This window comes from Sapajus apella, unplaced genomic scaffold (assembly GCF_009761245.1).
Source record: "Sapajus apella isolate SASKATOON/1434 unplaced genomic scaffold, GSC_monkey_1.0 scaffold53, whole genome shotgun sequence".
Taxonomy (NCBI): Eukaryota; Metazoa; Chordata; class Mammalia; order Primates; family Cebidae; genus Sapajus; species Sapajus apella.
The window spans coordinates 3615042-3628684 of NW_022436993.1; the positions used below are offsets into that span (position 1 = coordinate 3615042).

The following is a 13643-nucleotide window of genomic DNA, read 5'->3' on the forward strand; positions in this document are numbered from 1 at the left end:
CTGTAGTCCTAGCACTTTGGGGGGCAGAGGTGGGTGGATCACCTGAAGTCAGGGATTCGAGACCAGCCTGGCCAACATGACAAAACCCCATCTGTACTAAAAATACAAAAATTAGCCAGGTGTGGTGGCACATGCCTGTAATCTCAGCTACTCAGGAGGCTGAAGCAGGAGAATTGTTTGAACTTGGGAGGTGGAGGTTGCAGGGAGCTGAAACTGTGCCACTGCACTCCAGCCTGGGCGACAGAGTGAGACTCATGACCACAAGGCAAAGCATGATAGCTCAAAGTCCGTGCACTGTGTTACCTTCTGTCACTTCTAAAGATCTGAGGAGGTACAGTGCAGGTATAATGTCAGTCCTAGAGATCAGACTACTGAAATTCTAGCAGGTAACAGAGAGATATTTACATAAAAGACAAAACGTGACTGTACTCCAAATCAGCGTTTGAGATTTATTATTGCATGCTTGTAGCCAGAAAAAAAAAATTTTTACTCAGGAAACTTTTACATGAATTGATTTTGGATAAGTTTCTCTACATGACTCTTCAAGATATTCACATCAGCTGCACAAACCTGGTACTCCATCTTCTCTTGCTGTTTTGTTCTCTCTAATAAAGCCTCATGAAGTGGAGGTAATGCATTGTATGAACCCAGTAAATAGAGCTGACTTGATGAAGTCTCATTGATTTCTTTAATCTTTAAAGCCTGCATGATAGCAGGTGCAAACTTTGAGTAATGAGCTGTAGATGAGATAATCACTGGGCAAGTTTTGTCTTGCACCCTGTCTGCAACCACTTTTGCAACAGCAGTGTGTGGATCCAAAATATACCCTGAACTATTATAGGTGGAGTTAATAGCTGCTAGGCACTCTCCCTCCGAGCACCAGTCAGCTACAAAATCTTGCTGAATTTTCTCAACTAGAACCTTTTCTAACTGGAAGTGATGCTGATTTTCTAATTGATAAAATAATTTTGTCATTAGTTGTCCATCTTTATTAGCCATCAAGTATAAATGTCGTTCTAGGTTTGAAGATTTGAGAATATCTATTGATGGTGAAAAGGTCTGTGCCAATTTTCTTTCTCTTAGATCATAATGTCCTGTTTTTATAAAATCAGTCAAAACACGGTTCTGATTAGAGGCACAGATAAATTTCCGAATCGGGATTCCCATCATTTTGGCATACACTGCTGCTAATATGTTGCCAAAGTTTCCTGTGGGAACACAGACATCGACTGGGCTTCCGAAAGAAATAAATCCTTGACTGACAAGGTCAAGATATGCAGAAGCATGATAAACTACCTGCGGAAGGAGTCGGCCCCAGTTTATGGAATTAGCTGAACTTAAGATTGTTCCATATTCCACAGTAAGAAAGCCAGTATAATCAGAATCGTTAAAAATTCTTTTTATAGCTGTCTGGCAAAAATCAAAATCTGACTCAACACCTACTGCCCATCCATTTTCTCTCTGACTGTTGATTATTTGTGCTTTTTGAAAATCACTTACTCCATTCTCAGGAAAAAATGTGACCACAGCTATCCTTTGCTTATTCTTATTAAGACGACTAAAACCATTTAAGACTGCACTCCCTGTGTCTCCTGAAGTAGCTACAAGTATCATATAATTGCAACTTGAAGGGATACAGTGCGCAAAAATATGAGGCATAAGCTGTAAAGACAAATCTTTAAATGATCCGGTTGGTCCATGAAACAACTCCAGGATGAACTGGTTGCCTGAAAGGTGCCTGACAGGAGCAATTTTTGAGCAGGCAAAGTTTTCCCCATAAGCAGTTTCAATCATTTCTCCCAACCTGGCAGCAGGTATGTCTGCAGGATGGATACACCTTTCCAACAGTATCTGTGCTCTTTCTATGTAGGTTGCTCCTACTAGACTTTTCCACTCCCCACAGCTTAATTTTGGAAACTCCTTCGCAGGAACAAAGAGTCCACCATCCGAAGCCAACCCCTCAATCACAGCTTCACTGAAGAATTTTGCTGAAACCTTCTGTTCACAGTCTTTAGGCCAAACGTGTCTTGTTGAAATGAATGTTTCTGAGTCCACATCTTGGTATCTTTTAATTGCATTGAGCACTTTGTCAGCTACCTCCTCTGGGGAAGCCCCACTTTCACAGACAACACGAGCATCATACCATTTCTTATAATATTGTCTTCTAAATTTAAGTAAGTCTTTCATAGATGTTCCAGAATTCTGACCTACAATCCTACCTATCTTCATTAATTCTAGACGATGAATTATATCTATTAGAGGTACATCCAGGTATACAATTATCCCATTTTTCTTCAGATGCCACATGCTAGCATCATGCATTGGATTGGACCCAGTAAGGGAAATCACACTTCCAGATGCAGAGAAGTTTAACACAGCTTTTCCTTCCTCTTCTAAAAATTGCTCATTACCAACATCCTGTAATTTTTCAGAAACACTCATATTCCAGGTTTTTTCAAGGATATCATCATCCACATCTATGACACAACAACCTAGTTTATGACCTATTATTCTGCCTACTGTTGTTTTCCCAGCACCAGGAGGTCCCATTAGGATAATATTTTTGTCTCCAACAAGAGAGTGAGTTGAATACCATGACTTCCTTAATTCCGCAAGTGCAAAGGTTCTTGAAAGAAATCGATGTGCATGTTTATCCGTTTTAACATGTATTCTAGAAAAACATTTTTGTGTTATCTTTTTCAGATGCTGACATCGGTTAAAGTGGAGCATTTTCTTTTCACTTTTCTGCCCAAGACAACCGAAAAAATGGCTTTAGCCCTTTTCAAAACACAAAACAAACAAAAAACAACAAAAGATAATTTGGTTACTAATTTCAGTAGACTGTTAAAATCCTAACAGGATTGAATATAACCATGCCTATGGTAGGTACATAAACTGTTAAAAAATCTTCCAAACTTATGGAATTAATTTAAAAAGTATTTCAACCCAAGTTCTTATATATTGCATATTATCCTTTTAAATTATATCTTTAAAATCTCAAGACACTGAAAAATCAAAACTTTGATAAATTTTGTAACTATAAACAACAGAAACTTTTAGTCACAAAATACCAGATTGTAGACACTTTTAAAACTATATATGCCTGGCCTAGTATGTGTGTGTGTGTGTGTGTGTATACACACACACACACACACACAGGGCCAGGCATGGCGGCTCACACCTGTAATCCCAGCATTTCGGGAGGCCAAAGAGGGTGGATCACCTGAGGTCAGCAGTTCAAGACCAGCCTGGCCAACATGCAGAAACCCCATCTCTACTAAAAATACAAGAACAAAAAAAAATAGTCAGGTGTTGTGACAGTCCCCTGTAATCACAGCTACTTGGGAGGCTGAGGGAAGAGAATTGCTTGAACCCAGGAATTGAAGGTTGCAGTGAGCTGAGATTGCACCACTGCACTCCAGCCTGGGCAACAGGGTGAGACTCTGTCCCAAAAAAGAAAAACAAGTATATACTAAATCGAATTACTATTTCTTTTCATTTTATGCAATCTTTTAATGAAAATTATTTCATGGTTTATCGGCTTGTATCACATATAAAGATTATTTGGAGTTGGAGTGCTATCTACTTGTAATTCAGAAAAGCTGAACAATATTCTTTATATTTAATTTCTCTTCAGTTATATGAATATCTTGACAGACTATGATTTTACTCATAAATTTCTTATAGAATTTGTAACAGGGAACAAGAATAAGAAACATACTTGCTTATAAAATGCTTAGTTTTCCGAACTACAGGACAAAGATATGACATTTTCTTTCTCATAAGCCTTTTACATGCATATTAAGAATCATTGTTGCATATTATTCATATTGAAGGCCTTAAAAAGAGCCAAAGTGAAAGGTATATTATATAAATAGTTAAGAAAAATTAATAATCAGCAATGAGGTCAGAGGCTACATATTGTAAACTTATCTGCATGGAACCATCACTTTTGTTTCTAATCCTATAATCATCAGTGGAGAGGCTTAATTTCCAGACACCACGGTGATAGCCAAGAAACTCAGGAATGTTTCCAATGATGAGAGGAAATAATTATTCTGGCATCCAAAGCAGCTCTATAATTCCCCCTATTGACCAAGTCCTTGTCTTTGGAAATATACTCACCATTAGAACAAAAATGTATGCTAGACAAGTTTTTGGTTATATAAAATGCAATATAATACCTCTGCAATGTTCATGTAAATCTCCTGAAGTAATGTCACAGACGCATAGTGGGGCTTATCACATGAACCAATATGCAACTAAACCACATTAAATACTAGATCATATGTTTATGTATGTTCTCAAAACTTAATTATGTAATACTGACTTTCTATGCTACTTAAACTCTGTTCTGTAATTAAACATTTAAATGATTTTAAGCTAACTCTGACTTTAACTTACAAGTAAAATTAGAGCTGTCAAGAGAAGTAATTCATTTCCTTATTTGACTTTTCAGTTTGTATGTGTTGTCCTTAATTTCCACTGATTTGTAAACACAGGACACACAGGAACCAATCTGAAGACTTTGTTGACTCTGAGGCAAAATTGATCTTTGCAAAACGTGGAGTCTATAATGGAAAAAATTTCAAGTTAATCATAACTGCATACAGTATCATAAAATTCTACACAGACTAGTCCATTATTTGAAAAGCTCATCTGAAATTTTAAAAATACAGAAAAACTGACCCTTTTCATGTTTCCCTAACTCTATTATTAAAAGGTTAAGATATTATTTTTAAACAAGTGTGTCCCATTATAAAATGAATTTCACTGAACAGTACTGAAGGAATTTCTGCCATCAAGCAATAAAAAACCAAGTAACAAATACAAAACCCTTCACAAGGATACCTGGAATTTTAATGATTTGGCTGTATAATGATCAGAGAGAAAAAAAAAATCAGTGAACTAAAGCTATGAAACTAGGATCTGAATTGTTCTTTTAGACTGTATTATCAAAATCACTACATATTCATATGTAATAATATCCACTATAAAAAGCCCAAATGAAACTCTTGCCACACAAAGATACTTCTTAGTTATCTAAGTGTCTATCATAAAATCAAAGCACATATCATAGTGGCTAGCACAAAAGAATATTGTAAGATTAATCATTGTCACTCACTGACAATGGACTAGGAATACATAAATTGAACCCAAATATGTAGGTACAAGGCGAGGTGCATTTTTTTTTGTGCTTCAACTTATAAACCTTCAGAGAACACAGTAGTGTTCACCCGTAAATCAAGAACTGTTTTGCTAGTCTAATCCTTTCCCTGAAGTAAACCAAGGACCAGAAATAATTATAAACTGGAACCATATCATCAGTTTATTTTATTAAACCATGTTCTGGTACTGGACTTTAAAAGCACAAACTGCTTTTAGAGCACTTATATAAAACAGTCTGATTAACTTCCTATTCAGGAAGCTTTTGCTTATAACATTATAGTGTCTTCTTGTTGAGTTTGTATTACATAACTTTCTGATGTCTGTACCAGTAATAATTGCATATAATCTGAGTAGCTAATTTTTATGAGCAGTTATTTTTATTTTTTGAGAAAGGGTCTTCCACTGTCGCCCAGGCTGGAGTGCAGTGGCATGATCTAAGCTCACTGCAGCCTTGACCTCCTGGGCTTAGGCGATCCTCCCACCTAGCCTCCCTAGTAGTTGGGACTACAAGCGTGTACCACCATGCCCAGCTAATTTTTGTAGTTTTTGTAGAGACAGGGTTTCACCATATTACCCTGCTCTTGAACTCCTGCACTCAAGCAATCCTACCACCTTGGCCTCCCAAAGTGCTGGGATTACAGGCATGAGCCACCACGCTGGCCCAGTAAATCTTTCATCCTTCTTCCACTTCATGTTGCTAGACTGTAAGGCAAACATTACATTATCTTCACCTTACGTTTTGTAATCTTACTTTTCCTTTGTGTTACTTCCCCTCTACCCTCTTGTTTTTAAATTCTACTTCATTTCCCTTTTTCAAGACTTTGGGGTAGTGTGTATATTTTAAATATGTGTGTGTGTGTGTGTGTGTGTGTGTGTGTGTACACACCTCAAATATATATATATATTTTAAAAAGAAAATTATGAGTTCAATTTGTAATTCTGTATCAATATTATTTCACCACAAAAATGTTACTTAAATAGCAGAACGCAGTTAAGTGCTATAATATATAACAAATATTATCATTTCTAAAGAACAATAAAGACGAATTTTATTTCAAGCTACATCCTAAATTTTATTCTGTAACATTTAACCACAAATTGATTTTAGGGGCTCAACATTTTTTAACAAACCGAAAGACAAGAGATGAAATAACACTCATAGCACATAGCATTAATCTGTAAACAGAGTTTTTCCTTAAAGGCAAAATGAGGAAAAGACATCCTCATTTCCTTTTTGAGGATGTCTGCTGCAATGGCCAGTCAGGAACATACATAGAAGGCAGATATATGGACTTCACCAAAGCATTATCAGTGGTTCATTTAAAATTTTTTAAATTCACGAAGAAATGGAAAAAAATATTTGAGGGTTGTTGAATGATCATAAAAATGTTTCTGCTGAATAGAGAGAAATTTCTGGTAGCACACTCCAAGGCTTTTGGTCTTGATAGTCTTCTCTTTAATGTGTTTAACAATTATTTAAATGAAGCATTGAGAGGGATATTGGAGGATTAGTGATTAACAGCATGGACTTTAGGGTGAAAAATCTGCAGATGCACAATTCCTTTATATAAAGCAGTGTACTGTTTGCATATAACCTGTGCACATCCTCCTGTATACCTTAAATCATCTCTGAATAACTTATTATATATAATACAATGCAAATGCTATATATAGAGCTGTTATACTGAATTTTTTTTTTATTTGTGGTATTTTTACTGTTGCATTATTTTTGTGTTTTTGCTTTTGAGACAGGATCCCACTCTGTTGCCCAGGCTGGAGTGCAGTGGTACAATCTTGACTCATTGCAGCCTCGCCCTCCTAGGCTCAAGTGATCCTCCCATCTCAGCCTCCCAAGTAGCTGGGACTACAGGCATGCACCATCACACCCAGCTAATTTTTGTATTTTTTGTAGAGAGGGGTTTCGCCATGTTGCCCAGGCTGGTCTCCAAAGCGTGCTGGGATTACAGGTATGAGCCACTGCACCCAACCAAAATTTTAAAATATTTTCAGTCTGTAGTTAGTTGACTCTGAGAATGGGAAACTCACAGATATGGAGAGCCAACTGTGCATCAGGACACAAAGTTGCCAAAAGGAGGTAAAGCCCTACTGCTTGTGACTTCTGACCAAAAACTCTCCCAAGCCCTTCAGTCAGAGTGTCTCCCACTGCCATGAAATAGAGGTAAGGGTGGAGGGACCACACAATCCAGTGTTGTTCTGTAATAACAAGGATCTTAACAACCAAAAAAAATAATTTTGCAAGTTCACCACTTATCTTTGTCTTTATATTACTATCAATGCTAAGTTTATACTGCCGTTAGACTTCTGCTGTTAGACATAATGATCTCAAATATTTAATTGAAAAAACTTAAGTATCTACAATTTTATAACTTTGATAATTATAAAGAATCTGTCTTTATAAAGGGTTTATTTTCCTTACAATTGTCTTATATCCTCATCTACACCCATTTTATTCATTTAGATTAAAATAATCCTTCGCAAAACAAAAACAAAAAAACCCTCATTTGTTTACAGACAACACACGCATACCATTATATAAGGGGATCTGGAATCTGTGCAAACTACAATCCACAGGCCAAATCTGGCCTACCATCACTTTTGTAAATCAAGTGTCACTGAAACACAACTTCAATCATTCATGTGCTCATTCGTTCCCTTGTTCCGTACTGTCTTGGCTGCTTTTGAGCTACAATGGCAGAACTGAGTAGTTGTAACAGAACCACTTGGCCTGCAGAGGCCTGAAATATTTACTGTCTGCCCCTCTATAGATAACTTGTTCATCACTGTAGGTATATACCAATATTAATTCCCTGTGGACAGGAGGCTGGACACAGGCATTTCCTTGAACTGTTGAGGGAATTATAAAAACTAGAAATAATTTTGTTTAAACACACTTGCAAGAGGCAAGGAGAATTGCAGATTAAATGTCCAAGAAAAAAGAAAAGTTCCTTTCCAAATGATTTAACAACCTGCCTGTGACTGTAAACTATACTACAGTGAGAAGGTCTAGCACAAATTGTTCAGTTTTTTTCTTTTTGGGGGGGGAACCTAGTCTCGCTGTGTCACCCAAGCTGGAGTCCAATGGTGCGATGTCATCTCACTGCAACCTCCACCTCCTGGGTTCAAGCATTCCCCTGACCCTGGCTCCCGAGTAGCTGGGATCACAGGTGGCCACCACCATGCCCAGCTAATTTTTTGTATTTTTAGTAGAGACGAAGTTTCACCACGTTTGCCAGACTGGTCTCGAAATCCCGATCTGCCTGCCTCGGCCTCCAAAGTGCTGGGATTACAGGCGTAAGCCATCACGCCCGGCCTGTGCTGAACAGGCAGGCAGATCGCCTGAGGTCAGCAGTTCGAGACCAGTCTGGCCAACATGGTGAACCCTGTCTCTACTAAAAATACAAAAAAATTACCTGGGCATGGTGACAGGCGCCTGTAATCCCAGCTACTTGGGAGGCTGAGGCAGGGGAATGGCTTGAACCCAGGGGGTGGAGGTAGCAGTGAGCCACGATCGCGCCACCACACTCTAGTCTGGGAGACAGGGTAAGACTCCATCTCAATAAACAAATAATATACTGACATCAGTAAAATTACTTTATTTTAGTAACCCCAGAACATAAAGGATAGCTAACCCCAGTCGCTAACTGCTGAAATGTTTTGCCCTTACTTGCTATTTTAGGAACTGATTAACACAAATAGTCTCGAGGTGCTCCTTCTAATTAGAAAAAGTATAAGCTCTAATTTAGAAAATTTATAGGCTTTAGACAATGACTATCCACTTGGCTAATGGTGTTATCATTCCATGAGTCTTAGAATCTTCGTATATACAGAAACAGTTTCCCGCCAAAATTTTTGTCTATACTTACTAAACAGAAACCCCAAACATAAAATACTCAAGGGCGAAAAGAAAGGGCAAAGTGATATAGATGGATTTAGACCTAAATACAGATCTATAGCTCTAGCTATCTAAAATGTTTTGGAAGATAATCTGAGTGAAGAAATCTGGAGAATTTTCCCTAAACATTTGGGACAAAAATTAAAATCTTATCTGTGTGTGTGTGTGTGTGTATATAAAATTTTATATATATATATATATATATATATATAAACAACCCTAAATGTATTCTTATCTAGTGAAATTCAGTAAGAGCCCAAAATAAGGATCTACACTCAAGCCTTTTACACAGGAACTAAGAAGTTCACCAAGCCATTGTGTTGTTTTAATCTCTCCGCCAGGCAACCACGCAGTGAGAAATCCAAACTCTGTTTTCTCTCCTCTCCGGAAAGCATTTTTTCCTTCGGGCAGGGTGGCCTCTGTACGGTGGTTCAGAGCCATCTATCTTCCTCCCCAAATCCTATTACCAAAATGTCTTTTAGACACTCGGGTAAAAGCGTCTACATGACTTTCCTACGGCAGCCCCATGTGCCTAGGTTTACGGGTTCACCAAACTGAACACAAAGGAATGAAACCGCTTCTCAGAAAACAATTTTCAACATGGGACACCAAAAAATAGGCAAAAAAGTAAAGGCCCACTTAAAAAGCTTCTCCTCTTAGTTTAGGCTGCTCGTTCACAAAGAGCAGGTCCACTGGTCCGTGGAGGACCTAGAGGGAGGGTCCCGACCGAGGGGAGAGCAGGCGCAGGGCGGACCTCGAAGGACCGGCGCGGGCGCGGGGGCGGGAGGACCAGCGCAGCAGGTGGAGGAGGCCACAGGCGCCGGGCGCGCACTCACACAGGTGGCGGGCAGGGCTGCGCGGGGTTCGGAGGAGCCTCGACCAGAAGCAGCAGGAAAAGTGCACGAAGAGTTGAGATGACCAGAGAGGAGCGGAAACGGGAAGGGTCAGTGCGGGGAAAGGCATGCGATGGGAATGGGCTAGTTTCTAGTTTTCCTTTCTTTCTCCTCCAATAACTCACCAAGGAAATCTCACTGACAAGACAGGGGAGAGGAAAGGAAACGGAAAGCAGTGTCCACGAACCGCTTAAGTAGCCGCAGGAGGAGACCGAGCCCCACACCTCCGCCTCGCTTCCCGGTCCCGCCCAACCCCGTCCCCGCGCAGTGGCTTCTGCGCCTGCGCCAGTCAGCGCGCCCCGCCGGCCAGCCCCCAGTGCGCCTGCACTCTACGCCCACGCCCGGAGCCGCGTCGGGCCGGGCACGTGACTCTCCTCTCTCACTGCAGCCTATCCGAGCCCTCCGAGCTCCTCGGGCTCCTCCTCTACGTCGTCCTGCTCGCGGCCTTGGCCGTGCGTCCGCGGGGTCTCAGCCGCTCGCTCCGCCCACACCGGGATTGGGGCTTGCGCACAAAAGTCTTACTGTGTGGCGTCTGCGCACCAGCTGCGCTTTGCACTGTCTCTAGTAGGATTTTTCATTTTCCCCAGAAAAACAGAGAAAAGAGCAAGGTTTTCAAGGGGACACCATTCTTACCCCGTTAACTTTCAAAGAGACTTAAAAACAGTGGCTTCCAAATGAGCTTCTCTACAGACGGCACTGCAGAAAGAGGGAACAGAGGAGACCTAGTTAGCAGTGCCGTCTTCCACTTCCTTGTCGCCTAGTAACGGTATCCATGGCAACCGAGCAGTCAATAACGCTTAGCAATCCCAAGAGAAATAGGGTGTTTTCTTCCTGAGAGAGTACTGCTAAGAGGGGGTCAAAGGGAGACGATGTGAAAGAGAGAACCCGAGGTCCTTGAGAAGGCAAAGAAGTAAGAAAGGGACGGAGATACTGGGACAGGGAGAAAAAGTTGAGAATAGTAGCTTTTAAGGAGTCATTTGTGGCCATGGATCCAACGTGCCCTCCTGAGTGCATTTATAACCTCATACCCAGTGACTTGAAGGAGCCTCCCCACCCTCCTAGGTATGTGGGTAAGCAAAGTCTATCACTTGAAACAAGAATGGGGAATACTCAGTATTAATTAAGCCTACATATACTGGGACTTTTAATAATGAAATGTATTTTTGCCCCAATGAAGTAGCCTTAGAGGATAACTTGTGAGAGAAAAGGTCGAAATATCTAGGTATTTAGCATCTCACAGTTTCACAGAGACGGCAGTCCAGCGCTGTGAGATGACCATTTTACACTTAACCTCTTACTAATACGGTATGTGATTATTGTGTAATTTACCTAATATGTGATGTGGTATACAACATAGCTTGAAGTTTCATGTTGTTGAAAAGAGAAAAATCACAATTCTGTTATCTTGTTTAAGGATACTTGATGTTTGGTTTCAGGAGTTCGGTTGCCCTCCTTCTCCCTCTCTGATGGGATAGTACTTATTTTCTCCCCAAGATTGTTAAGAAATATAAATTCACATTTGCTTCTGAGCCTCAGGTTTTTGATCAGTGACACGAAATATCTGCTACTGTTAGTTTCTAAGGACTTTTTCAGATCTAATGGTTTAATGGAAGGAAGAATGGGTGGGTAGATATGAACCAAAAAATATGTAATTGAGTTGAAATTTTACATAGGTCTTAGAACCTCTGTATCCTCCAAATCTCAAAAACGTAATAGCAAAGTAAGCACTTCAGTTACTCCCATCTGTAGGGACTTCTTAGAACTTGCTTAAATCTGTGGGGAGCAAAGAAACTAACTAGTGGATAAAATCTCATCTCTTCTAAGACTTGAAATGTTTCCTGTATTTTACCATCATCCTCGTCCTTATGCAGGTCAAAACCACATTTAAAAAGGACAGGACTCAAAAACAGGCTTAGCAACTAATTGTCTTTGTGATCCTGAATAAAGTTTCATTTGTTTACTGATCCGTAAGATAAATGTACTAGATAATATATAAGGTCTTTTTAGATCTAATGGTAAATTATTTTTACTAGTATTGGAGTAACAGCTTCAATAAGTGGGCAACTTCTTCAATTTTAAGAATCTGATTTAAACTAGAGCAGTAACTTAACTATATTATGTTACCATTAGCATAACAAAATCTAGAGATTGGAAAGAGGAATGTCAAGTACGAATTTATGAGTAGTGCCTAAGTATCTGGTTTAAAGTAGAGAAGTAACTATGCTATATTTCCATTCGCTTATCAAAATCTAGAGATTGGAAAGGGGAATGTAAAGTAAGAATTTATGAGTAGTGTTCAAACTGTCTATTGTTCAACCAACTTTTGTTTTCAAATTCCTGCATATTACATGAGATAAAACTCCTACTCTCTAACACATTGGTAGATTGTATTTCTATAGAATATTAAATTTGAATGTTATTTTATTAGGTAAGTATTCTGTTCCTTGCAAATTAAAAGGTTTTACTGCATCTAGATGATTTTTTTTTTCAAAAAATTATATAGAAACAGTCTTTATTCATTTGGCAAGCGTTAATGGTGTCCCTATTATGTGTATAACATTACACTAGTATATCTGTTCTTGGTGATGTTGGAGTGATAGCACAGACTTCTTGGTGTTACTTTGAAGAAATGAATAGAAGAAAGATTTAAGATGAGAGGAAATAGAAGGCACCCAACTGTGACGCCAAAAGAATCGTTTCTGTTAAGTTAAAGTCAGTTTACACTGGCAAAATTATGACAACTGCCTGACTTTTAATCTCCCATGCCTCAAAGTTTCTAGTCTTTTGGGGAACTGAAATATTAACACTAAAATTTATTATTGAAAACCATAATGAGAGATTGAAGACACTAAATGAGAACTTAGAAGATGAACGTATGTGACCAAAATTGGATAAAGGGCACATTCCTGCAGTTGAACTATGAACTGAGACTTCAGTTATGAAAGTCTCTAAGCCAATGGGAAGCCATGATTCAGTTTTCAAAATTTGAGTTACTCATGATGCATAAGATGTATTCCAAGATCTTCATCAAATCTATCACCCTTTATTGATGTCTACAGTTATTGATTATCTCCAATCTTTCCCTTTTTCCATTTTGTTTAAAGCGATATTCCAGTTATGATCTGAACTGTCTGTGAAACTATTATCTCCTTTCCATAATTCTTTTTTTTTTAATCCATTCAGCCTAAGCTTCCGTAAGCATTTTGACAGTCATGTCCTACTATTGGCTCACATTGAAATACCCTGTATGGATTTTGACTGAGGTTGGTCTCTCCCATCTTCTAATTATGTAGCTGATTCTTTTTTACCTGCACTCATCAATCTGTGAGGATATTTTTGAATTTGAATATTTTATACATTCTGTTAGCCATTCTTCCCAGATTTGTGTCATTTGCCAATATACTAAGAATTTCTTTTATATCTCTTCTCTATCATTGAACATGGTATATTAGTCTGTTCTCACACTGTTAATAAAAACCTACCTGAGACTGAGTAGTTTACATATAAAAAGAGGTTCAACTGACTCATAGTTCCACATTGCTGAGGAGGCCTCACAATCATGGTAGAAGGTGAAAGAGGAGCAAAGTCACAGCTTACATGGTGGCAGGCAAGACAGTATGTCCAGGGGAACTCTCCTTTATAAAACCACCAGATCTCATGAGACTCAT

General features: G+C 39.0%; 2 protein-coding genes across 6 annotated transcripts in view; one reads left to right on the top strand and one right to left on the bottom strand.

The window, feature by feature from the left end:
- Positions 1-424: 424 nt before the first annotated feature.
- On the bottom strand, positions 425-10256 carry THNSL1 (threonine synthase like 1). Of its 3 annotated transcripts, none has more exons than XM_032243853.1 (3): positions 10163-10256; positions 4405-4571; positions 425-2778 (listed from the first exon to the last, which is right to left on the bottom strand). In XM_032243853.1, exon 3 carries the CDS (start codon positions 2728-2730, stop codon positions 502-504), a length of 2229 nt encoding a protein of 742 aa, XP_032099744.1. In that variant the 5' UTR covers positions 2731-2778; positions 4405-4571; positions 10163-10256; the 3' UTR covers positions 425-501. The 3 variants fall into 3 exon arrangements, with proteins under 3 accessions (XP_032099744.1, XP_032099742.1, XP_032099745.1); XM_032243851.1 differs by having other exon boundaries at positions 10101-10237; XM_032243854.1 differs by lacking the exon at positions 4405-4571 and adding an exon at positions 7216-7399 and having other exon boundaries at positions 10101-10237.
- Positions 10257-10427: 171 nt separating this feature from the next.
- Positions 10428-13643, top strand: part of ENKUR (enkurin, TRPC channel interacting protein) — a 29277-nt gene continuing 26061 nt past the window's right edge. For 2 of the 3 annotated variants that reach the window (XM_032243855.1, XM_032243858.1), the window contains exon 1: positions 10428-11037. In XM_032243855.1, the coding sequence (XP_032099746.1) occupies positions 10961-11037 (77 nt within the window). In that variant the 5' untranslated portion in view covers positions 10428-10960. Of the gene's footprint in view, positions 11038-11215; positions 11281-13643 lie in introns of all 3 variants that reach the window. The other variant, XM_032243856.1, reaches the window with a different exon arrangement.

Coding starts and splice junctions, on each gene's coding strand:
- THNSL1 (XM_032243853.1), bottom strand. CDS start 2,730: ATGCTCCACTTTAACCGATGTCAGCATCTGAAAAAGATAACACAAAAA.